The sequence below is a fragment of the Caretta caretta genome, chromosome 10 (assembly GCF_965140235.1).
Source record: "Caretta caretta isolate rCarCar2 chromosome 10, rCarCar1.hap1, whole genome shotgun sequence".
NCBI lineage: Eukaryota > Metazoa > Chordata > Testudines > Cheloniidae > Caretta > Caretta caretta.
Genome location: NC_134215.1, coordinates 13,542,261 through 13,566,881, shown reverse-complemented (window position 1 = coordinate 13,566,881; position 24,621 = coordinate 13,542,261). Strand labels below are relative to the sequence as shown.

At 46.0% G+C, this 24,621-nt stretch overlaps 1 protein-coding gene across 1 annotated transcript in view; it reads right to left on the bottom strand.

The window, feature by feature from the left end:
• The window catches only part of ADAP1 (ArfGAP with dual PH domains 1), a 102,952-nt gene that overhangs the window by 9,214 nt on the left and 69,117 nt on the right, over positions 1-24,621 (bottom strand). The window contains exons 5-8 of the mRNA XM_048867025.2: positions 20,908-21,020; positions 15,415-15,561; positions 7,148-7,231; positions 3,689-3,751 (exon numbers count right to left, since the gene is read on the bottom strand). Coding sequence (XP_048722982.1) covers positions 3,689-3,751; positions 7,148-7,231; positions 15,415-15,561; positions 20,908-21,020 — 407 coding nt within the window. The remainder of the gene's footprint in view (positions 1-3,688; positions 3,752-7,147; positions 7,232-15,414; positions 15,562-20,907; positions 21,021-24,621) is intronic.

The following is a 24,621-nucleotide window of genomic DNA, read 5'->3' as shown; positions in this document are numbered from 1 at the left end:
ATTTCTCACACTGTGGGTCTTTTAGGTACAGTATTCGCTGCTTTACACATGTGTAAAGTCATTAGATTGGGGGAGGGGGGGGAATGACCCCATGCACCTTATGATGAACAAATGCCTTGGGACATATGTTTCAAGGAGAAAGAGACACCATCTTAGCATAAACAACGAGGAGTCCTTGTGGCACCTTAGAGACTAACACATTTATTTGGGCATAAGCTTTCGTGGGCTATAACCCACTTCATCAGATGCATGGAGTGAAAAATACAGTAAGCAGTTTGATTAGCTGCAACCTCCTGTCCCACAGCCCCTGATTTTCCAGTGTAAATAGATTCAGGGTCTCATAGCAACACAGGTTGCTGAAGTTCAGACCTCAAGAGAAGTTGTAGAAAAGACCTGAATTTCTCACACAAAAAGCAAGCAGAACCCTCAAATTTTCTGCTTTGGGGACAGGCTGTGTGTGGAGGGGTAGGGAATGGAAATCCACTCAAGGCCATATAGAGAATTAAAAAAAAAAAAAAAACAAGACATGAACCAGTTTTTTCCCCAGTGCAGGTTGCCTTTAAGCTTTTTTACCTCCCTCCTTCCAGCTCCTCACACTCTGAGAGCTGTTCCTCCCTGTCAGTATGTGAGTGCTATTCCTATAATAGCCAAAGGAGTGCTGGAGAATGGCATAAGATGCTTCCTCCATTCCAACAGCAGAGCCTCCAGCACCTGACCAACCCAGGAGTTTGAGATCCCTATATTTTAGCAAGGGCAGTAAACTGCCAGGCTACTGGCCTCATTAATTTCAGTGGATTTGTCACCATCAGTCAATTTACCAGCTGATCCCACTGAATTCTAGAAGGTCTGGGAATCTCATGATTGGCTGGTGTTTTTATCGGATTAGCAGATATCTAAATTGGTCCAGGTATGTCATGGCCCTTGCAGCTCTAAATCTCCAGCAGGGCTGGTTTGTTTAGGATAGGATTGTGCTTTTTCTTGGAATGCCCCATTTACCTCTATTAGAAATGAAGACAGGGCAGAGGTGCTGACTCTGAGAGTGCTGGGGAAAAACAGCACCCACCAGCCACAGCTGTTTGGAGGCACTGCCAATCAGCTGTTTGGCAGCACCTCCGATCAGCCAAACACCTGTTTGGTGGCTTGAGAAGGGGCTTGCGGGAGGCAGAGAGCGAGTGGTGGGTGGGCAGAGCCTCTGGGAGGGGGTGGAGCAGGATGAGGCGGAGCGAGGGCAGGGACTTGGTGGAGGGGGTGGAATGTTGATGGGGCCTCGGGGTGGAGTGGGAGTGGAAAAAGTTCAGTGCCTATGAGATGGGGCTTTTCTAAGCTAACTGCTGTTTGAGGAGCCTCATCACTCAGTCATTTGCAGAGTGCTGGAATGGTTGATGCTGACACTGAAGGCAGTTTGCTCTGCAAGTGTGAGAGTCACCGGACTGATGGCAAATGCCTGTCCCTGAAACAAGAGGCCCAAAGCATAGCCTGGAGGTCAAATGTGGCCCTCAGAGTTCTAGAAAGCAGACCGTGACCATCCTTATCTTTAACAGGGAGCTGCACCTTGCAGATCCCAGAATGGAATGTTCTCAACCCAGCCATCCACGTGCATTGAATTGTAGAATTGCATGCTGGGATCTGTAGTCTCTGGAGACCTCAGCTCTGTATTATATAAGTGGATGGCTGCAATCTGCTCCATGTCACACAAATTATGCATTTTATGAAGCTCTCTGGCCTGCCCATGTAGCTATCAGTTGAGCTAATTACGGGTGTCCCAGTCCTATAAGGGCTGATCACAGAATAGACATCAGAAGGAAACAAAAATGACCCTAACCAATTTATCAGGCCTTGGTTTCTGAAATGTTTCTGTTCTGTCAACTACAATCTCTTGCTCCCCCACCCCTTAAAATGAAGAAAAAGAATTTTAAGAGAGAATAAGAAACAGAGTTCTACAGTGCTAAAGAAATGCTCCTGCGTCTAAAAAGATGAACTCAACCTCCACCCACTAAATGCTGAAAAACCCTGGGAAGTTCCCAACACGTAACTGGGCTACATACGGAGACCCTCTGTAGCTCTTTAGTAAGCTAGGCCCCATAACATACAGCAGCTGTTAGGGGAAATAGTCATTAAAAAAATAGATGTAAATCATGTAAAATCAATGGTACGTACATTACTAATATCCAGGGCCTGCCATAAATTATGGCATTCTCCTTTTCACCCAGTGGTTTTTAAGGCTTTGTTTACACACAATAGTTGCACCACTTTCTATCCGTTAAAGCGGTACTGGTACCTGGTGTCTACGCAGTGATACTGGTGTCAGAGTGCTTATACTGATGCAGCTTATTCCAGTACGGAAAGGGGAATAAGCTTGATAGGTATAAGGCACCTTTATACTGGTATAACAGTGTCCACACTAGGGGTTGTACCAGTATGATGGTAAAAAATCCCACCCCTAAGCGACATAGTGATACCAGTACAAAAACCAGGTGCAGATCAGGCCTAAAGGTTTCTTCATGCATAGATGACATTTACCACTATGAAGAGGCCAGCACGAAGTCTATGCCTAGTGAGCTTAAGCAGTGTTTACGCCATGTGCTAGCTCTCTACATGGGGATGAATTTCACCCATGTATGAAGAGATGATTATACTGTTCAAAATGCTCCTCTTTCACCTGATTGTGTCCCCACTGCAGCTGTGCACTCCCGTGTTAATGAACAGGGGGCGGGGAGGTGACCTCATATAATAGCTACCGAGAAGAGGGGGTTCTGAGTCATAAGCGGTTAGTCCATGTACTAGAGAGTGTGAAAATGGGCATTTAGTTGGCAGGAAAGGTGTGAGTCCAGCTTCAAGAGCGGAAGCATTTCCTTTTCTCCAGAGGGATATAAAGCCCAAAGAGAAGAGTCATTACTCAATTCTTGGCACAGTAGGAGATTTTATTCTTTCTTTTTCACTTGCTAACAAAGGGGCCTGAAAAGCCAAACCCGCTCCCTGGTTTGAGACTGGCAGTGAATCCAGCGACATGGGCATTTCCCACGTACGCAGCAACTCCTTGTGCTTTCACAGAGGCCTTGAATGCCTTCAGACACCCCTTTTCCTGGCTGCCAGCTGGGCAGGGGAACCTCCCATTCTGCAGCCATGCCAGCCACATGCCCTCCATTCCAAGAGAGGGGAAAAGGCACTACAAAGGAGCGAGCAACAGTGGCTCTGTGCATGGGATTTGCTGGGAGCACGGTGAGGGCGTTGAGCTGGTGGATCCGTTGGTCCAGAACACCATGTAGTGGGGAAACAGTGATATGAAAAGGTTGCATGTACTACCTCTGATGTGGGGCTGATGCAGGGAGAGACAGGTTCCATCTCTCAGTCCCACACCAAGTTCTTTTACTCGTGCATTGCATGGGGGAATGTGAATGTTACCTTTAGGCTATCTCTAGCCCGCTTACAAAACTATAAGCACACAGGAAAGTGCAATGAATAGTGGAAACAAGGGTGGGTAGTGGGGAGAACACAAGAAACTTGGATATAAAATCCAGGGTGAGGTGCAGAACAAAGAGATACATTCAAAGGCATTGAAGTGTTGGCACATGGCTGGATTTCACACAGTAACCCTCCCATAGCATATCTGCCCCCCCATTATGTGGATCACAACGCAGTACAGAACAAACTCATTTTTGGTATGAAGACAAAATACATGATGTCCCACCTTTGGCCCAGTTTTTTCCATGTAACCTTCCTTCAAGTAGTTCCTAGAAAGCTTTGGCACCAACTAGAGTTGTCAAAATAAGAAAGCAAAAAAAAGTACAATGTTAGTGCACGTTAGTCACAAACACAGGCTTACGTGCTGTCATGCCATAGCCCCCCAGTTATCATTTCAATGGGAGTTTATGGAAAAAAAAATGCCAAGAGAAAGAGTTACCTCCAGCCCACATGCAGGCTGGGGACAGCTTATGACACTGGTCTCAAGGCATACTGAAGTGGATTTATTTATTCCTATTGTTCTCTCATCTTCCCCTAAGAATTTTTCAGCTTCTTTGACCCCGTGTTAGCTTTGTAATACAGGTATGACTACACTGCAAAAAACCCCCAAAACACCCAGCCACTGCGAGTCTCAGAGCGCAGGTCAGCTGACTCGGGCTCGCATTATGGGGCTAAAAACAGCAGTGTAGATGTTCCTGCTTGAGCTCTGAAACCTGGTGAGTGTGTCAGAATATTCAGAACTGGAGGCCTTAAGTTAGGTCTATCCACTGTCTGGCACCTAAATAAGTGGCCTTGTTTTCACATGTACTGAGAACTCACTAGCTCCACTGACTTTCATGAGGACTACAGGGTCTCAGTGCTTTTGAAAATCAGGCCACTTATTTAAATGCCAAACTGTGAATTTAGGATCTAACTTGAAGCTCCCTGTTGTTAAATTCTTACCTAAGAGCTCTCTGAGGCCTAATCCTGCCTCCCATTAAAGTCAACAACACAACTCCCATTGATCTCAAAGAAAGCCAAATCAGGTTGCAATCCAGGAGCCTGTTGTCCCCAGATAGTGTGAGAACTGGGGTTGTATGCAAAGATGTAGCGATAATATTTAATAATTCATTACGTGTGTTACAGTGGCACCTAGAGGCCCCAGTCAGGGTCCACCGTGCTGGGTGCTGTATGCACATAATGAAAAGATGGTCCCTGCTCCTGGGTTTGGGGAGGGAGCAGACCCCAGGGATGCCCTGAGATGGTCCCAGTTTCCCATGTCCCAGTTTCCCACGCCCACTGCCCCTCAGCTTTGGGGCCATGCCAGGGTTCCCTGGCTCACTCTTCGATAGTTACACTATGTCCTTAAACATTCAACCTGGTTAAAGTAAAGAGACGGATCATTCTAGGCAGCCCCATTTATGGTTAACTGGCCTACAGATATTACTCATGAAGTCCTTCAACCCAGTCCTGCTTCCACTGAACTCGGTGCCAAAACTCCCACTCATTTCTGTGGGGTTGGGATCATCACGACTTGATAGGTTCTCATCGCAAAGGGCTGAGTAAAACTCAGGGCCTGGTTCTGTAAACCCTTGAACAGGAAGGTAGCCCCAGGGACCCCAACATACCTACTCGCTGGAGTAAGGACTGCAGGATTGGGCCCCTAAGAGCTGGTCCCAGATCATTTTCACATCAGGTATGAGACCCAGACACCCAGTTGTTTTCTCCTTTCCTCCTCTGTTCTCAGATCAGTATGACCCAAAAGCTCATACAGAAGACCCACAAGCTCTAATATGCCATCTGCCTTTAAAGGCTATTACACATGTCTGTGAACTCCCCTTTTGCTGAGATCTACTTGACAATAATTACAGGGCCTAGGTTATTTTTAAAAATGCTTGCTGCAGATGAGCTGCTAGCTGTGAGATCTCTGCAGATGGATGCGTGAGGCTCTTTAAAAAGAAAAGTGAGACTCACCAGCAAATGGAGCTGACAGGACTGATTAAACACTTCTCACCTTCCCCCACTCCCAGCCTCGCATTTAAACAAGTTATTTATGGCAAAGCTTTAAAAATTATATTTCTGAGACATGTAATTCTGTCTAACAAAAGGCTCTGATAAACCAGTTATGTGATCACATAAAAAGCACCCTGGAGAATCCCACAGCCAGTTTGCAAAGATCCTGAATATCTTAATCTCCAGTTTTTAGACTGGCAGCCAGCTGCTTTTAGAAAGCAGTTTTGTCTTTACTGGAAAGAACCTTTATCACTTCAAGATTCTTAACCCTTTGCCGCCAAGCATCATGCTAAGTTGCATCCAGGGTGCAGTATTTTTGTGTAATCCTTCCTGTTGGACACAGACTTTCCTCACATAGCAGGGATGGGCCAGCTTAAAACATTATAAAAGGCTGCAGGTTTCTTCAGAGGTGTAGTTTGTGGTTCTTGTGTCTATATCAAAATATCTACAGTACCTGTCTCCTGAAGCACTCAGCCTGATTCTCATTTACATCTAGGCCCCTTTACACCACTCTAGCAATGGAAAGGAGCTTGAAAGTGGGTATAAATTCCAGTAATACCCACTGTAAGATGCCTTAGTGTAAACAACAATAAGGTCTGACAGAGTTTTCCACCAGCATAAAAATACGGGAATTTTACATTCCAAGGTCATAAATCCAGGCTTCCAAAATTCTACTCACAACCTAGCCCCACCAGGTAATCATTTATTTTGATGGGCACGTAAAATCTCGTTAGTTTTTCTTTTGTTGTCAATGGTATTGGGAGAGCAACCAGATTTCTAACATTAATCATCATGTGAATGGCCAGGCAAAAACATTTTGTGCTTAGGGCTTGTGCATTTTCATGAGAATTTTATATGGCAGTGTAAACAAATTTTAACAGAATCAAGTACTTAGAGATGGAAAAGTCTTATTAGACAAAGGTTACACTACAGTGGCTATAATTATGTGGCATTTGCACTGCAAGTACAGAGTAATTATGCTCTGGTGATGCTCTTCAGTACCAATATTACCACTAGTTCATACAATCATTAGTTAATGCAAGTGGATTCTAAAATACATGTATTAGGTATAAAACCAAGGAGGTAATAGTGGATAACTCAGTCATGTTGTTAACTTGGTGATTATATGAATTAGTGGTAATTATACATATCTAAAAGCAAAACCATAGTGTAATTAAACTGTAATTGCAGTGTACCTACAACGTAATAAACTCATTATAAAGGTAACTCATCCCAATATTATACTATATTTTGTGACTATACTTGCAAATTGTAGCTAGATCATCAATTCCAGCCTCCAGCAAATGCAAGGCAGACTCTTGCAACAGAAGCTGCATCAAATTGTAAAGCAATACTGCTCTTGATCTCAGCCAGAAGGCCGGGTTTTGGTAAGACATCTCCTCCTCACCGTTTTATTTTAAACACAGTTTTAATTGAGCAGCTTTGTAGCAACCAGCACTTTACAAACACAGAAACAGGATCTGGCACAATACTGAGAATGCAGGAATTAAAATGTACACCCCCCCACCCCAGTTTCTGGGGTTAGACGTAGTAGCAGGTGTTGCACCTGGACTCTAGTTCCCAGTAAAATTATTTAAACATAATAATTGTAAAGCACACTCTGAAGAATCGAGCGCTCGCCAGGCTTTCCAGCTTGTTAACAAGATACTAAAAATGACTAGGAAAAACTCACATCGACATCACTAGCTCCAGGGAACGCCACTTGTAAATAATGGAACCGTGCTGCACGGATGGCATTGAACCAATCCACTGTTTCCTGATAATGAAAAAGAGAGGTTGGAGTCAGCAAACATACAATCTACACAGTGATCATTGTGGTGATTTTGCTCCGATTTGTCTTTCCCATCATTTTGACTCTGGTAACAGGGCTCAGCTGAGTTGTGGTTCTGAAGAGGGAGGGCCAGGCAAAAGCAGAGATTTTAAAAACATGCCTAAGCCCCACGGAGCTCAAAGAGTGCCTAAGGGCTTTGCTGAAGAGGGATGGACTTAAGCACATGCCCCAAGTTAAGGCACGTACTCAAGTGCTTTGCTGAATTGCAGCCTAAAGGTACAAACAAAATTAAATCAAAATCTAGAATGTAATTCGGTTTCCATGGCTGAATTGTACTACCCAGAATTTCTCACATTCATCTCAATGGTGTTCTTTGAACACTGTATTCTATTTAAAAAGAAGTTAAGTTTTGCTCCTTCAGTATTTTCCCCCCTTCATCAGCCAGCAGTGATCAGCTTGAAAGACCTGGCGACATTCTGCAGCACAGAGTTCATATTCTATTGTAAATAATGGAATGACCATTAATCCTTTGAGTACAGGACAAAAATATGCATGCAGGTGGCAATGGCCATGCCTACACTATGCAGTAACCGTTTTCATTAACACATGGGGCGTAGTCAGCAATTTCTTCTACAACTGCTTAGCTCAGGCCAGGCCATGGGGAAACCCTGTGTGGCAACCACAAGCCACACATGTTCTTCTAGTCAGACTGGAGGCTACAGAGTCAGAGAACTAACAGAAACCCCCTCTTTGTTCACTATAACAGAGCCCTGTCTCCTTCCTAGGTGGGACATTATGATGAGGATTGGACAATACAGAACACACAGTTTCACAGTGTACAGCTGCCATTTCAGTGTACATACGTCTGAAGTCCCTGCACCAAAGCTTACCATAAGGGATGCTTACACAACATTTCATCTGACAGAGTGCATTTTATTACTTCTTTGGTAACATGTAGCAGTCTCCAGATGCCACAACAGAAAACCGTCACTACAGAACTGGGAAGTTTCATTTCTCAGAACAAAACAAAGAAACAAAATTCTATTGGGGTTGAGAAAAACTTGTATCACATGATTCATAATCCATAGCTCCCAGCCTGCAGCTCAACACCTCAGAGGTCTGGTCTCTATCCATGTAAAATAAGTCAAGCTGGGACTGGGATTGATTAGGATGGGTGGTTTCCAGAGGAAAGCCAGGTGCTGCAGGAAGTGAGGTTGGTGAATCAGAATGTGCATTTATTACTATTTATAATGTGTATTGCCATAGCACCAAAGAGTCACAGTCGTGGACCAGGACCCGATTGTGCTAGGCACTGTACAAACACAACAAAATGAAGGTCCATGCCCCAAAGAGCTTACAATCTAAGTGTAAGACAACAGGTGGACACAGACAGAGGGAGAAATACAAGGAAACAATGAGACAATATTGGTCAGCCTGACAGGCAATGCTCTCAGCAACCAGTGGTAAAATTGACTGTAGGCATCACAGCAAAGGAGAGTTTTAAGGAGGGATTTGAAGGAAAATAACGAGGGAGCTCTGTAGCTATTTACGGTGAGTTCACCCCAAGCGTGAGTGGCAGTATGCTAGAATGCTTGCTTGAAAATGTAACAAGTAGGCAACGTAGGCTGGCATCATTGGCTGATAAAAAGTGATAGTCAACATTTCAATAGTGAATGAGAGACTATAGATAGGTTCCAATTCAGCAAAGGACTTAACCATGTGCTTGAGCCTCACTGAGGCCAATGGGGCTTAAGCACATATTTTAAATTCTTTGCTGAATTTGGGCCTATCTTAGGGTTTTATACTGCCACCCATCGCTGTAGTTTCTGACCACCTTCCATGTAAAATCTACAGTAATAGTAAAGTCCTTAATGGACTTCCTGGAGTCCGTAGCACTTTTTCCTTTTTGGAGTAAAATCTTTTTGGATTATGTCTTTAGTTATTTAGATTTTATTAAGTTCCCTTTTTTCCCCAGGCTGATTTGTGGATTTGTTTCTGGAGAGATTTCCAGATCTTGTGCTGCTGGACTTTTTAAAAAGTTTCATTCAGGAAATTTTAGATGAATTTAAAGTAAATTACCTGCATCAGTGCACTTTCAACTATTGCATAACAATTCAAAGGTACGGAACAATGGAAGGTGTTCTGGAAGGGATGTCTGACACCTGTCTGCATCTCAGTAATCATTAGTGTGGAGGAAGATTTTGAAATAACTGCATGTTATTAATACTTGTGAAGACTTCACTAACTCACAAGTCTGGAACACTTTAAATAAGCGAGAATTGAACCTACAATAAACATCTCAAACTCTTTCAAGTGAGGTTGTTTTAGCATAGGAGACAATAAATCAAACCAGAAGTCAACTTCTAGGGATGCCCAACTTTTCTATGCTTCAGAGTCAAGATTTTAAAGATTGGCTAGTGATTTTGAAGGCTTCCATTGTTGGATGTCCAACCTGAGACACCTTAAAGATGTGCCCTCAAAATGTCACGGGTCTTTTAAGTGTCTCAAGTTCGGCAAAAATAGTAGCACTCAAAATAGCTAGGCATTTTGGAAAGTCTTGGACAAATGGCTGAGGTTTTACTTAATAGTCTTTTACTCTTATCTGGAGTAACTAAACAGACTCAGCCCTCGCCATACTACCAGAAAGAGGAAGAGCAGAAGGCAGTGGAATCTGATGTTAGTGATGAGCAAATTGAGTTAGAATTATGGGTGGGGGAAGGTTTATTATCAAAATGCAGATGAAGAATAAATACAATGCCACCAAATGGATAATTAATGTGTTTGCTTGGGATCTCAGGTTGGAGGGTTGCCTCCCTGAGCCTTATAATATGTTATAGTGTTTTATGACATCTTTCCTCCCTACATGGGGGCTGGTCCCAGCTAGGGTAAATTGTCATTGCTCCATTGATTTTCTTCTTAGCTTATTAAACGTGGGGCAATGGTAAAATCAAGTTTATTCTAGCAAGTCAGAAAAAAATCTACAGCTGAGTATGGCAAGACAGGAAGATCAACCATCAGGAATTGAAATTAAATTATAAATCTAAGGGAAATAATCTCAAAATAACATCAACCAGAAAAACACTTAAAACTCCTTGCCTATTTTAGGACTAAAAAGATGTCTTTTCAACAGCCTCTAAAAAAAGAGACTCATTTATTGCTTTATGCCTCTAATACCCTCAGCAAGCAGAAACTAAGCTATTGACTGTTACATTTGACTTTGGTGGGGTCTCAGCTCTTTGCCACCTCACTTGTGAAGGAAAAAAAGAACAACTGCCAATGCAGACTCCCACTCCAGATTCTTGACTCTAAGCAACCACACTGTGCCTCCAGCCCCAGACTTGAACCTGAACATCCATACATTGTGGGGCCAGCCTCAGATTCATCAGCCCAGGTAAACATACAACCTTCCAGTGTGCCTTCCTACCTGACAGACCCTGGAATAGCTGGCCCTCAAGCAACAGATGCTTAAGATATGCGCATCCCCAGTTGTATTAGAGATGCTATGTTGACACCTCTTTCAGTTCTGTTGGACCCAGCACAATCCTGTAATCAAACATTTCAGAACCTTACCAAAAGCTTGGTGTATGGCTTAGAAACCCGGGAAGCTTCAGGGAGAAGGGTTCCCCCAACTCATCTCATCTCTAGCCTGGTAGTAACCTAGCAGCCTGAGGCTTTTAACCTTCCAAGCAGGGTGCCCTAAAGGAGACTTCCTGTAGAGTGAGCTCCAGCTGCAGAGAGGAGCTCAGAAAACCAATTCAGTAGCTAAATCCTGAATACTCGTTACACTGGGAATGAATGAGGCCCGGAGACAGTAGAGGTACACAGGTCCCAAATCAGGTCATTCCTTTATAGTAGCGGTTCTCAAACTTCATTGCACCGTGACCTCCCCCTTCTGACAACAAACACAACCCCGGGAGTGGGGACGGAAGCCTGAGCCCCACCGCTCTGGGCAGGGGGGCCAAAGCTGAAGCTCAAGGGTTTCATCCCCAGGCCCGGGGCCTGCAACCTGAGCCATGTTGCTCAGGGCTGAAGCCTCGGGCTTTGGTCCCGGGCAATGGGGCTCGGGCTTCAGCCCTGGGCCCCAGCAAGTCTAAGCCAGCCCCGATGACCCCCGTTCAAAGGGGGTCATGACCCACTTTGTGGTCCAGACCCACAGTTTGAAAACCTCTACTTTATAGTCTGCACAAAAAACATCAGCTCAGCATATAAAAGATACATCAGAGGTCTGATTCTCCTCTAACTCACCTGAAGAAGAGCTCTGTGTAAGCTCTAAACCTTGTCTCTCTCACCAACAGATGATGGCCCAATAAAAGATATTGCCTCACCCACCTTGTCTCACCGTTGTAAAGCAGGAATAATGCCAGGGCGAGAGGAGAATCAGACCACAAGGTCCTTCTTAAAAGAACAGACAAAGCCACACAAACCACTTCTTCTATGAGACTGTTCAGCAGGGACTTTATCATTTTACAAGAAAAAAAACTGGCCTTGTCTGAGTTTCCCCGTTTGTTTCATCTTGTCTGTATCTGTCTTCCAGCTGTTCGGGGCAGGGAATGTTTCTATTTTGTGCGCTGCACAGGGCCAAGTAGATTATCAGCCCTAAACCAATCATAAATAGTCATGATAACAATTACATCTTTCATAAGCAGGAGTCGCTGGAGTAAAATTGTTGCCAGGGAATTGACTGTTCATGACATGAGTGACACCTTGTCATGTTGAACAGCTACCTCGTGATCAGGTTCACCACCTCCATTGTATAGGACTCTGATACCTTGTCACAGAATTCACATGTGGGGCAGTGGGAGTTTGGGGGCAGCTCATTGAGATTCAGAAACACATTGCACTATTGACTGTGACCGAGTCTCCTGGTGCACTGAGCAATGAACTGCAGTGTGCTAAGACGGAGAAGCCACTGCCACTTGATTCAGACCACTAGGCTAACGAAAAACAGCTCTGCAAATAAATCACCAAAGCAATCACAAGGTACACAGACGTAATCAAGCAACCCTTCTAAGACCTACCCGTTTAAAAATGGGGAATCGGCGTTTGCTTTCATCCATCCGTCCATCCATCCTTTGCTAGACAGAAGAGCTAACACCATAGAAGCACACCACTCCACTAACTAATCTGACCTGACGCGCTAATTGCTGCCTACAAAGAGGGTCAGAACTAAGCAGGAAGCCAGTTCAGATCCACCGCAATGCGACACGGAAGCAAAAAGGTGTTCTCAGTAATTACCTCACCCTGAATCTGTTACAGGGGAAGAGATCGCTTTGGTTACAGATCTATCAATAAAAAGAAAAGGAGTACTTGTGGCACCTTAGAGACTAACCAATTTATTTGAGCATGAGCTTTCGTGAGCTACAGCTCACTTCATCAGATGCATACCGTGGAAACTGTAGCAGACTTTATATATACACAGAGAATATGAAACAATACCTCCTCCCACCCCACTGTCCTGCTGGTAATAGCTTATCTAAAGTGATCATCAGGTGGGCCATTTCCAGCACAAATCCAGGTTTTCTCACCCTCCACCCCCCCACACAAATTCACTCTCCTGCTGGTGCTAGAGTGGGGGTGGAGGGTGAGAAAACCTGGATTTGTGCTGGAAATGGCCCACCTGATGATCACTTTAGATAAGCTATTACCAGCAGGACAGTGGGGTGGGAGGAGGTATTGTTTCATATTCTCTGTGTATATATAAAGTCTGCTACAGTTTCCACGGTATGCATCTGATGAAGTGAGCTGTAGCTCACGAAAGCTCATGCTCAAATAAATTGGTTAGTCTCTAAGGTGCCACAAGTACTCCTTTTCTTTTTGCGAATACAGACTAACACGGCTGTTACTCTGAGATCTATCAATGAGGCATTGTTTCCTACTAGCACCACGGGCCTTTTTGTCTGGAGATGAGTTGGGGAGTGAATCTGCCCCGCATCTTGACTGCTTGCCACTAGGAAAGCTGTTGGATTTACAATGTCTGTGTGGACAGATAGTGAGCAACTGGTTAAGGAGCAAGGTGATCCTTCCCCTGCAGGAGTGGCTAGTACTGTGAAACCCTGCTGTGCTATTCTGACAGTCCCTGCTTAGTTTCATGCAGCGTCCAAGGATAAAGGCAGCTTGACATTCAAAGGAAAATAAATCCATAAGCATGGGTGGGCTTTAATTTGTTGACCATTTCAGGGCTGGCCTTATGATCCAGTGGGTTCCAGGTAGCTGGGGGAAGGAAATAAGGTTGCGAGATGGCTCCTGTCACTCTGGTCCTACTCTCTGAAAAGACACCAGTGATGGGAGCCAACCACTGGATCCTATGCACTGCTAAGCTCCCTGGGTCTGGATAGTGACTGACCACTGCAGAGGCAATGCAGCCCCTCCCCTCCCGATTTCTGTCTTCTATTTAGCACAGAGGTTTTCAATCTGTGGAGCGCACCCCCATGAAAACCATCACCTCCTGCCAGGAACCGGCGGATCAGAAACTGGTGGGAGCCTCCCGGCCCACTCGGGCCCCTGTCTTTCAGCTCTGTGAAAGCCAGGGAGCCTGCTGGCTGCCCAGCAGCCCTTCCTGTCCTGCTCCCCAAGCCGGGTTGCCTTTGCACGGCTGGGCGTGCCCCAGGCAGGGTGATGCGTAAACACCTGATGCGTTCTTGCCTCTCCCCTGAAGGAGCCTGTCGCCAGCCAGCGATGCCCCCTGGAGCTGGCCCCTGCCCGCAGAGCCTGGCTGCCACCAGAAGCTCCCTCAGGCACTTCTCGCTGCTGCCCTGGCACTCCTGTCTCTGCTGCTGCTCCTCAGCCCAGAGGCGACAGATGGGGCGGTCACCCTCCCCCAACAAGAGTTACCTGTTGTCTCTGGATCCCTGCTTCTGGTCTGGGTGTCTCAGGTGCATTCTGAGGTGCAGACCCTGAAGGCTCTGTCCTCCAGAGCCCCCCAGTTGTTTGGACACATTCCCTGCCAGAGACCACGTGGCTGTGGGAGCTCTGGTCTTAGCTATACCCTTCAGGGACCACATCCCTTTCTCTCTCTCTCTCACACACACACAGGATAAGAGAGTTACAGATCTATGGAAAACCACAAACTGCTGACCACCCCTCTCAGGCTGATCTCATCCCCTTTTGTGAGCCCAAGTTAGGTCCTGAGGGAAGGCATGGTATCTCCAGCCTCCTCTCCTCTGCTGGGCTCTCTTTTCCTGGAGTGGGAACAGCTTCCTTTGGGTTGGAGGAGGAGCACGCCTTTTGAAACAATCTCTGCCCCTCTAGCTCAGGTGGTCAAGCAGGGAAACAACCTGGGTGCGTAGGCTGGAGGAGGGTGGGAATTCCAGACCCCTCCCCCTTCCAACTGGTTTCTGCCTAGAAAATCTATTCGCAGGCATTGTCCCTATGGGAGCATCCCCATTGTTTCACCAGGGGAGAGCCTTTCAGTGCAGATGGCCCTTGATGGCAGCCTGTGGCAGCTTTCGAGACACAGCTTCCCCACTACATGTCACATTCCTGCTACAGAGCGGATGATCTAATCCAGAGCGACGGTTCCAATTGCAGACAGCGTTCAACAACCCAAGGAAATTCATAACTGGAGGCAGACACTCCCCCAGACTGTCGCAACTGCCTCTCCAATCTGGCTGCCCCACAGCTGAGGGGGAAGCAGGTTAGGACTGCATTTTGCGGTGCCCATGGGCAACGCTGATCTTACATATATTTAGAGAGACAAGGTGGGTGAGGTAATATCTTTTATTGAACCAACTCGTTGGTGAGAGAGACCAGCTTTTGAGCTTTTACACGGTACATTCGTTTATTTAGAGGCATTCAGGGACCACCTGGTTTCTTCCATCCCCCTCCCCAGGAGGCTCTGCCTCTTCTGCCCCTTCTATTTGCTTCCTATTAAATAAAAAGGAAATTTTTATTGCCACTAACCCTGTGGTTCCATTGCTTGGAAGACGCTGGGCAAGGGGGCAGCGCATGCGGCTGAACCCCTTCATCTAGGCTGGGGTGACCAGATGTCCCCATTTTATAAGGACAGTCCCGATATTCGGGGCTTTGTCTTATACCGACGCCTATGACCCCCACCCCCGTCCCAATTTTTTCACACTTGCTATCTGGTCACCCTAAGTGCATCCCTCTGTGGAAGCACTCATGTCCCCTGGGACCTAAACCAGCCTATTCCGTTAGCTCGGAGCTCTCACCTTGCCATCGTCATGATAGACAAAGATATTCCTTGTGCTGTTGTCCTTCAAGTAAGTGATTTGCAGTCCATGTGGGTTCCCTATTTTTGAAGGCTGGAAAGTCGCATTTAAATGTTCAATCTTCATAATTGCTTTGGGTTCTTTTGCCTGGAAAACACAGTTGAATGAATAAACGTCTGAAAAGCAACCAGAAAAGCATCTTTCAAATCAGCGTGCAGTTCATGTAATCATAAACGCTCCCTATTGAGGCTGCTGGCCAACAAAACAGCCTGGTGATGATGCAGCAAACTTTCCTAGCCCACCATGAATGGCTGCCGTCAGCTTGAGAAAGCGCTTTGCAGCTCTGGGAAATACAGAAGAATTGGTATAATATTATAGCACAAGGGGGAAGGTTCAGGCCAGAAGTGGGGTGAACCAGCTGGGTCACAAGATAGGATGCTGTGCAACACAGTGACTTCAGAAATGCCTCCTCCCTAGAACAAGAACCCCCGCTCCCATGCCCTTCTCAATCACCTCCCTCCTGACTCCAGATTCCCACTGGCATCTTCACTGAACTAGTAAATGGCCTGTATTTTTGCCTGGCTGAACACTATTACAAATGTGCTCAGCCACGCAAAAAATACAGACCACTTACCAAATAGGCCAGGATGCTTTTAGCATCCCAAGCATCCTGGACCAGTCCACTGCTGGCCTGGAAGGACTGAACATTATTCCCTTGCCAATGACAATGAAGCTCTTATTGCCACACTATCTGTCTGGACACAAAGTGCCAGTTTCCACACAGGTCATGCTCTCTCTCCTACACAAACACATTTGTTTGCTTTTAACTGAACTCCTCACGTTGCTCTTATCTGCCCCCACACTGGGAGGTCCTTGGGCAGAGCAAGAGACAGCAGAGCACTTTCCAACCCTCACAAAGGAGGAAAATCATGTATTTCTCTGGTTAGATCTGTTTTATGGATTAGGTCTAAGTAGGAGTCTGGGAGCTGGGACCTCCTGAGCACTAATCCCAGGGCTGACACAGACTCCCTCCGGGCAGCTCACTGAACCTCTCTCTGCAGCACAGGTTCCACTCACATGAAGTAGGTCTAACAATTAACCTGCCTCAAAGGGGCCCTCTGTGGATTTAGCTACTGAAGGTGAATAAAGCCCTTTGAAGATTAAAGACCCCACTCCCCACTTGGTACCACTGGTTTTATGCCGCTGTAGCTCCCTTGACTTACAACTGGGTGCAACTGGGGTAAGACAGTGGAGAACTAGGCCCTAAAAGTCCTATGCACCGCGTGTCAGAACTTCAGCTGGTGCAAATCAAAGTACCCCCCCTGACGTCAGTCAAAGATCTTGCCCTGTAAGTGCTTTTATTTGTTTAGCGTGTGCATGGTCGTCTAGCCAAGCGATGGAATTTTCAGTGGCGTGGTGCAGTTCTTCTAAGTCACTGCTGAACTGAGTCGGCTGGCATTCATCAACAATGTGCGTCATCGTCTGTGTTGCCCCAAAGCTGCACAAAGGGCTGTCACGAAGGCCCCAGCAATACTGGTTGGCTGCACAGAGACCTTGCCCGGTCTGGAACCTGTTCAACAGGGACCACTGGCGACAGGGCAGGTCAAAACTAGGCAGGCAAATTGTGGGATCAGCAATGAGGGACTGGCTGGGGATTATAACAGATATCCATTCCTCTTGCCAGAGCGTTTCCACCCTAACATCTTGGAGTGGCAGATGAGAGCATAATGATGTAATGGCAAACATGCAGCTGGTGGTTTAAAAAGGTCATTGTGCAGCAGCAGGCTTGAGTTAGCACGTACTTTCTCCAGTAACTTGCCAGTAGCAACCTTTCATCTGATATAAGGAGGAGCGATATTGCTCAGAACTGAAGCCATGGGAGTAGAGCTGGATGCAGGGTACCGGAGATGACGCGCATGGTGGCATGTAACTGCGTATCCACCAGTTTGGTGTGTGACAATCGACTCCAGACTGGTGCGCAGTACTCCGCCACCGAATACGGGGTGGCAAGAGCTGACGTCCGCAAAGTTGGAGCACGAGCACCCCATGACAAACCTGCCAGTTTGCTAAGAAGATTGTTGCACGTATCAACTTTAGCTGCTGTCTTCTTCAGGTGGGCATGATAACTCAGTGTGCAGTCTAAGGTCATACCTAGACAGATCGGTTCTGCTTCATGCTTCACCTTCTGACCATTCAGAGAAACATGCAGTTCTCGGGTTGCGCTGGCATGATGAAGATGGAACAAACTGGAGACTGGTTTTATGATGCTTGGCTGCAGGCGCCAAGTGCTTTAAACTCTATGATTAGATGCATAAGAGTGGAACAGCCACTAAACTTGCTGGAAGCCGTGTATATTCAGTGGTGGAAATTGGCCAGAAGTTTGTATCTATTTTGTTCTAACAGAAACAATGACAGGAGGCTGGTTCTCATTCTTTGTAATCTCTTCTCCCAGCCACTTCAACAGTGAATTTACAATAGTCATACTCCCTATTCCAAGGCCCCTTCTAGGCGAAGATCTCTAAGTGCTTATTGAAATAAGCTTCCCAAGGCCATTGTGAAGTAGGAAAGCATCATTACACCCAATTTTCACAGGGGGCTCAAATACAGCATGGCATGGACCACTTGGGTCCTGAGCAAAGTTATCCCAAAACAGCCAAGTGTCCCTTCAGAGGAGAGCCTGCTGATGATTTTGGATCCCTGGGCTTTAGAGACAGAAGAAACATTCCATTTTTCACAGCGGGGGAGGGATAGTTCAGTGGTTTGAGCATTGGCCTGCTAAACCCAGGGTTGTGAGTTCAATCCTTGAGGGGGCCATTTAGGGATGGGGCAAAAATTGGGGATTGGTCCTGCCTTGAGCAGGGGGTTGCACTAGATGACCTCCTGAGGTCCCTTCCAACCCTGATATTCTATGATTCTATGACATACACTTACTCCGCACAAGTGAGAGGGCAGCGATGAAAAATAACTGGGGGCAGAATCTAAAAATGTTGATGCCAGCCCATTCCACCTACAGCCAAGAAGAAAAATAAACCAGCTCCCACCTCCTGCAGGTGGCCTAAGATACTTGCACTGAATTTGACGAACAGGCAATACTTCAAATATATCTAATACGCCTCAGAGATGGCAGCCAGATAGACATCCAATATGGAGGCCATGACACAATACACAAGCAGGCCCACTAGAAATGGACCCTGGAAGAATGGGCCGAAACCAAAATCCTGGATTTATGAACATCGCTCTCTCTGTGGAGAGGCATCGTGAAAGGTTTTTATTTTCCCACGACTTGGCTTACAACTACTGGCTTGAGTGAGACGCGACATCTGCCACAATTATTTTTGGGCAGGGAGCGGAGTACATCTAGGATCACAGCAGCTGGTTTTTACGTGTGCATATGGTCAGACTAGCTGAGCTCCTGTATCCCAGTGACCAGAGGGTAAGTCCCCACCTCACAGCGGATACAAGTGTGCAGCCCTGGGCTCACGAAGCCTTACTGTGGTTTCGATGCAGATGTGTGAGGTGGTGGGGAAATCCAAGCAGGGCAGAAGCGTGTGGACAAGATGGTCCCCATCACATCCATGGTTGGTGCTGGCGTCACACTGAGTACCGTGAAAGAAGCTTTTAAACCACTGGAGTGGACGACAGCAACTTCATCTGGGTTACTGGAGACTCTCACTTCCTTTTAGGCAAGGATTGCATTTCTCCCACCTACAAACCAGGAGAAATCAGAGAGCCTGTGGCGGAGATGATGACAGCGATACCCCTCTCAATTAGCTGCTGGGAATGGAGGAGAAAGTCCCGCAGAGCTGCCGCTCCCTCCATTGCCATTCCCCTCCATGACGCCATCGCTCACCAATCAGCCAGGAAAAGACTGCTGCTGGTTCAAGCCACTATTATTTTAACGGAACTTTTGCCCCCAGCTGGTTAGCAAGAGATCTTATAACCATTGAGCCCGCACGCAAAATGGCTGGCAAAGCCTAGGATTGAGGAAATAATGCTGACATTAAAAAAGGCTACAGGGAGCAGAGGGATAATGCTTGAGGGGCGAGGGAGAGGGATCAGCATGAAAAGTGACACTGTTTTGATGCATCGGCAAGTTAGTATTGAATCTGAATGTCACTCCTGACATCACTAAATGAACGGGCCCAATGGTACTTACAGATAAGCACCAAGATTGGGGAGTTGGGGGGAGGGGCAGAGAGGGAGAGGGTGCAGCACTGCTTGGGTTTGACAGTAACTAGAGTTTTACTTGGGTGGGAAGGATAGTGTGGGAAACAAACGAGAGGATTTGGGGGTAAAACAAATCAAATAACGTCCAGTGTCCACAACTCACCACATACTTTCATCCAGCATTCATTCAGACCAGTGGCACCATCATGCATTTAATGGCAGAGCTCCCTCTGGCACAGAATACCGTTCAGACATACAGCACAGCTGTGTGTCAAGGGCAGGCAGTGGGGCAGGTGGCAAATCAGCTCCTCTTCCCTACTGACTGGGGCCCACAGAGGTGCCAGGTTTTCACAAGGATAGCAAGGCACCTCTGGGTTTATGTAAAAAGGCCAGGAAAGCACACTGGATTTCTCTACTTGGTGAGTGCACGATGATAAAGTTCCTGTCCATTCATCGCAAACGTAATTTTCTTTTTAATGGCTCCACGTTTCACTTACAACAGATGAAATCCACTCCTGAGAAGAAGACAAATACTTCCTAGCTTGACACTGAAATATAAAAAAACAGATGCACTTTCCTTTGTGACTGTTTGTCGTCGTCTTTAAGGGAGCGTTCAGAATCCAAAGGAGAACTCTTCACTGCCTGCCCCTCTGTGCCCTTGGAGTTTACAAACCAAGGAATGCAGCTGCTGTAGGCTTTCAAATTCCTTCTGCTATCCAAACACCACAGTGGGCCTGCAGCCTCTCCTCTGTTGTGTGGTATCGTCTCCACCACAGTGTGGCCACAGACATAAAACTGATGTAGAGCGGATTGGCGGATCCTTGTGATCTAGCATTGCAGAGCTAGAGCTAAGGGAAACTTCTTTCTCTCAGTAAACAAAGATGATGGGGTCAGGTAGCTGTAGTGCTCTATACGTGTGGGCCCAGATTTGTAAAGGTATTTAGATGTTGCTGTGCTCAGTGTTGCAATGCCTAACTGATTTAGGAGCCTAAATATTTTGAAAGGGGATTTAGGCACTGAGGAGCCAAACCCTCATTGAGAGTTGATGGGATTTGGACTCCTAAGTGCCTAAATCCCCTTTTAACATGAAATTTAGGCTCCTAAATCAGTTCAGCATTGGACCACTGAGCCCAGCAATACCTAAATACCTTTACAAATCTGGGCCTTGGGCTTTTGTTCCTCGAGTAGTAGAAGAATAAACGACCGGACGTCTTCGAAAAGTTGGTGACTCCTTATGACAAAACGGTACCATGGGGACTGTTTGATCAAAGACAAACCCACGTGAATAAAACCTCTGGTGACTGTGCTGTGGCCCCAGATGCTTACATCATTTTTGTTGAAGTACTTCAGTGCACCTTCCCGTTCCGATAACACAAATTTTCTGTTTAAGAACTGCCCATTGTCACGTCCTCTTTTCCAGAGAAGCCCTTCTCTGTACCCTGCAAAGAAAATCAGAGAATCGTGGATGACAAGTTTTGTTTTTCAAAGAGAAAAGCTGAAAAATGAACATTTTACAAGACACAGAGCCGACAGGCCACAGAGCCACCTTTCCCCTCAGACGTGTCTTCCTCACTCTGCTCTCTCGCTCTTTCTTTTGTATCTTGTGCTTCAAAGGTCACCATTCTTTGATACTGGGATTTGACAGGCCGTCTGGGATTCGCACTGCACAGTGCACTCAGAGACACTGGGGAAGCCTTCGGAGCACTGCTGGGTTCTTTCATTGGTTCCCAAGACACCAACCTCACCAGCACGTCTCACCCCATGAACCTTGCTCATTTTGCTTGCGTCAGTAGCCCTTTGGAGCATAACTGAGGCAAGCAGGATCTGGCCCCACGTGTTGACGTTACTAAGGAATCAGAAGGAAAAAATAAAACCCAGTTCCCGGTGGATAGTGGCTGATAACACAGAAAACCACAAGGACATAGCTGACTGCTTTTGTTGTCTGTCTGCTCAAACAGGACATACCCGAAGCCCACTGAAGCCAATGGGAGTATTTCCAAATACCTTAAAACAAACAAACAAACAAACAGGGAAAAAACCCACTTACAAGCTTTTCCACTGACTTCACTGGACTTTGGGTCAGCACCTGAGCCATGGGACACTCAACTACTTTCCCCAGCTTTGAGCTGCTCCATCCAGCTCTGAGATTCTTTAGCAAGACATCACAGGGAAGCATGTGCATAACCCTCAGTGGAATACAATAGGGACCATCACTGGAAGAAGAAGCTTTCACCACCCATATTGTTCCTGTTCTGTTTCCCCACATGGCTTTCACCAGCACTAAAGTCAATACAACGGTTTTGTTTTCTTAGATTATTTTTTAAAACAAATCAGGAAAAGGCTGATTTTTATTCCGCCTCAGCGTTCCCGAACAGCAAACACAATGGCAACTCACCACTGCACGCTCTTCTCCAGTGGCTCAATAGCCAGAATGTGCAGATTAACCAGCCAAATGATATTTTTAAGCATTGTCCTTACTTTGCAACATTTTTTTTCTTTTTGTTTTTCACAAGCAGTCTCCTACACAATCACTATAAATACTGACTGAGCTGTTTGATGCTCTCCTTCAGTTTGAGATCTTAATTATAAAAATATTCCCGTCGAGATTTCTCTCTCTCTCTCTCTCTCTCAATTTATCTTCTCTGTTCTATTTAGTTTTTATTATTGACTCTCAGCAGCTAGGATTGTAAAGTGAAAAAATTAAATGCTTTTTACTTGTAACTAAGCTCTTTCTCTATATGCAAAGTCGCTACAGTATTAGCAAGCAGACTATCATCTGTATGCACGTTATAAAACGGCAATTTACAGAAATGTCATCCTGGGAGTGCATTTCAGAAATTTCTACCAGTGACTGTTATTGTAAATGTCCATCACCATGTCAAATTTATATAAACCACAGACCCCCAAAAAAGGGGAAAAAATGCTATTCACCTTCTAGGTATGAGCTGCATAAAAATGTTCTGTATGGATGAGAGGTTGAAGCAAGATAATTTAGTTGTATATGCTACTGCTAAAGATACAAACAAACCCCCTAAATGTGCCTATGTTTATAGTCTGTAAACCAGTATCACACAGTTTTGGGGTTTTTTTCAAGACTATATTTACCCCTTCTGGATTTATGAAAGCAAAGGCCAACCGGTCTCCCAAAAGCTGAAATGGACCTCCCCTGAAGTAAAGGAGTACTTGTGGCACCTTAGAGACTAACCAATTTATTTGAGCATGAGCTTTTCTGTAGCTCACGAAAGCTTATGCTCAAATAAATTGGTTAGCCTCTAAGGTGCCACAAGTACTCCTTTTCTTTTTGCAAATACAGACTAACACGGCTGTTACTCTGAAACCTTCCCTGAAGTGTTAATCAAAGCCATCAACGTTAGGCATAAATAAATGCAATGGTGAAAACCCTGCTGTTGCTAATTCTGAATGTGAACTCCACAGCACATCATAAATCCAAAATACACATCAGACCGCTGGAATGCAGGATGGTAAATGGGCCAATAACTTGATACAGATGTAAGTGATGGAACTATTTGGAACCTGTCGGCAGCGCTTTCTTTTCCTTGTCCCTCTATCGGGGTCAGATAGTGGAGCGGGTTTCCTTTTTAAAATGCTGGGCCCCGTCGTACCTTCCCTGACAACCCCTTTGGCTGCCAATAGGTACAGATGTGTGCTACCACTCAGGAAAGAGCACTTGCATTTTCACCAGTTTCTAGGGATATCCCATAATACATTATTGACAGTCCTATCATTTAAAATTAGTACAGATTGTACACAGCCACACACACACACAGCTATGAAGCATGCACAGCCGCCGACTTTCATTTTTCCGGGTGGGTGCTCCACCCCCACTCCGCCCCTTCCCCCAAGACCCCACCTTTGCTCTGCCTCTTCCTGTCCCTGCTCCGCCCCCTCCCCAAGGTCCCACCCTTACTCCGCCTCTTCCCACCCCCACTCCACCTCCTCCCCTGAGTGCACCCCACCCTCGCTCCGCCTCTTCCCACCCAACCCGCCACCGAACAGCTGGTCGGCAGGTGGCTGGTGGGTGCTGAGCAGCCACTATTATATTTCCCCATGGGTGCTCCGGGGCTGGAGCACTCATGGAGTTGGCGCCTATGGAAGCAGGTGTGTAACAGAAAGGATCCTTCCTTGGAGCCAGTACCCACTCATACACAGCACCGTACAATCCCCGTTACCTGAGGTCGGTTGAACCTAAATACTTCCAAGTGCCACAAGTCCCATGGACTCACTAGCCTGATGCCAGCCATTCTGCAGGTCTCAGCTGGTCCCTCAGACCACAGCAGAGCAAGTCTCTTGAGGAGCTGCTCACCACCTCTCAGTGTCCAACCCCTCACTCATTTTTTACAGTCAAAATCCTGCTCATTGGTTTTCCTCAGATTCTCTGAAGCCCAAGAACCACCACCTCTGCCTGGTTCATCTGCACTAAATCTAGAATAAATTAGTTTCTCTTTTCAGAGTGGTAGCCGTGTTAGTCTGTATCAGCAAAAATAACGAGGAGTCCTTGTGGCACCTTAGAGATGAACAAATTTAGTGGGTTCTAACCTATGAAAGCTTATGCCCAAATAAATTTGTTCGTCTCTAAGGTGCCACAATGACTCCTCGTTAGTTTCTCTTTGTTTCCTCAGGGCTGATCCCAGTTACACTGATGTAAATGGTCAATGGAGTTAATCCACGTTTACAGTAATTTAAATCAGAGCAAAATTTGGCTCCATTACTCCATGCTTCTAGCCAGCCTGCTCCCATGGGGTCACCAGGATGTGTTACACAACTTCCTTTACAGTTACCACATCCCCCCAGCAGGGCTATTGTCTTTACAGTCTGTGGTTAGTGAAACTCTTCTATCTGTCAGCTCTCTTCTTCTCTCCTGTGTTGGCAACAGCTCTGCCATTTTAGGTTAAACATCTATCTACTGCACAAGTACGAGCAACAGAGACACGTATGAATCTAAAGAATTAATAAAAAAAGCACAAATATTCTCTGCAGAACTGCGAGTTGGAACCAAAATTGTCCATTCCAATGACCTAT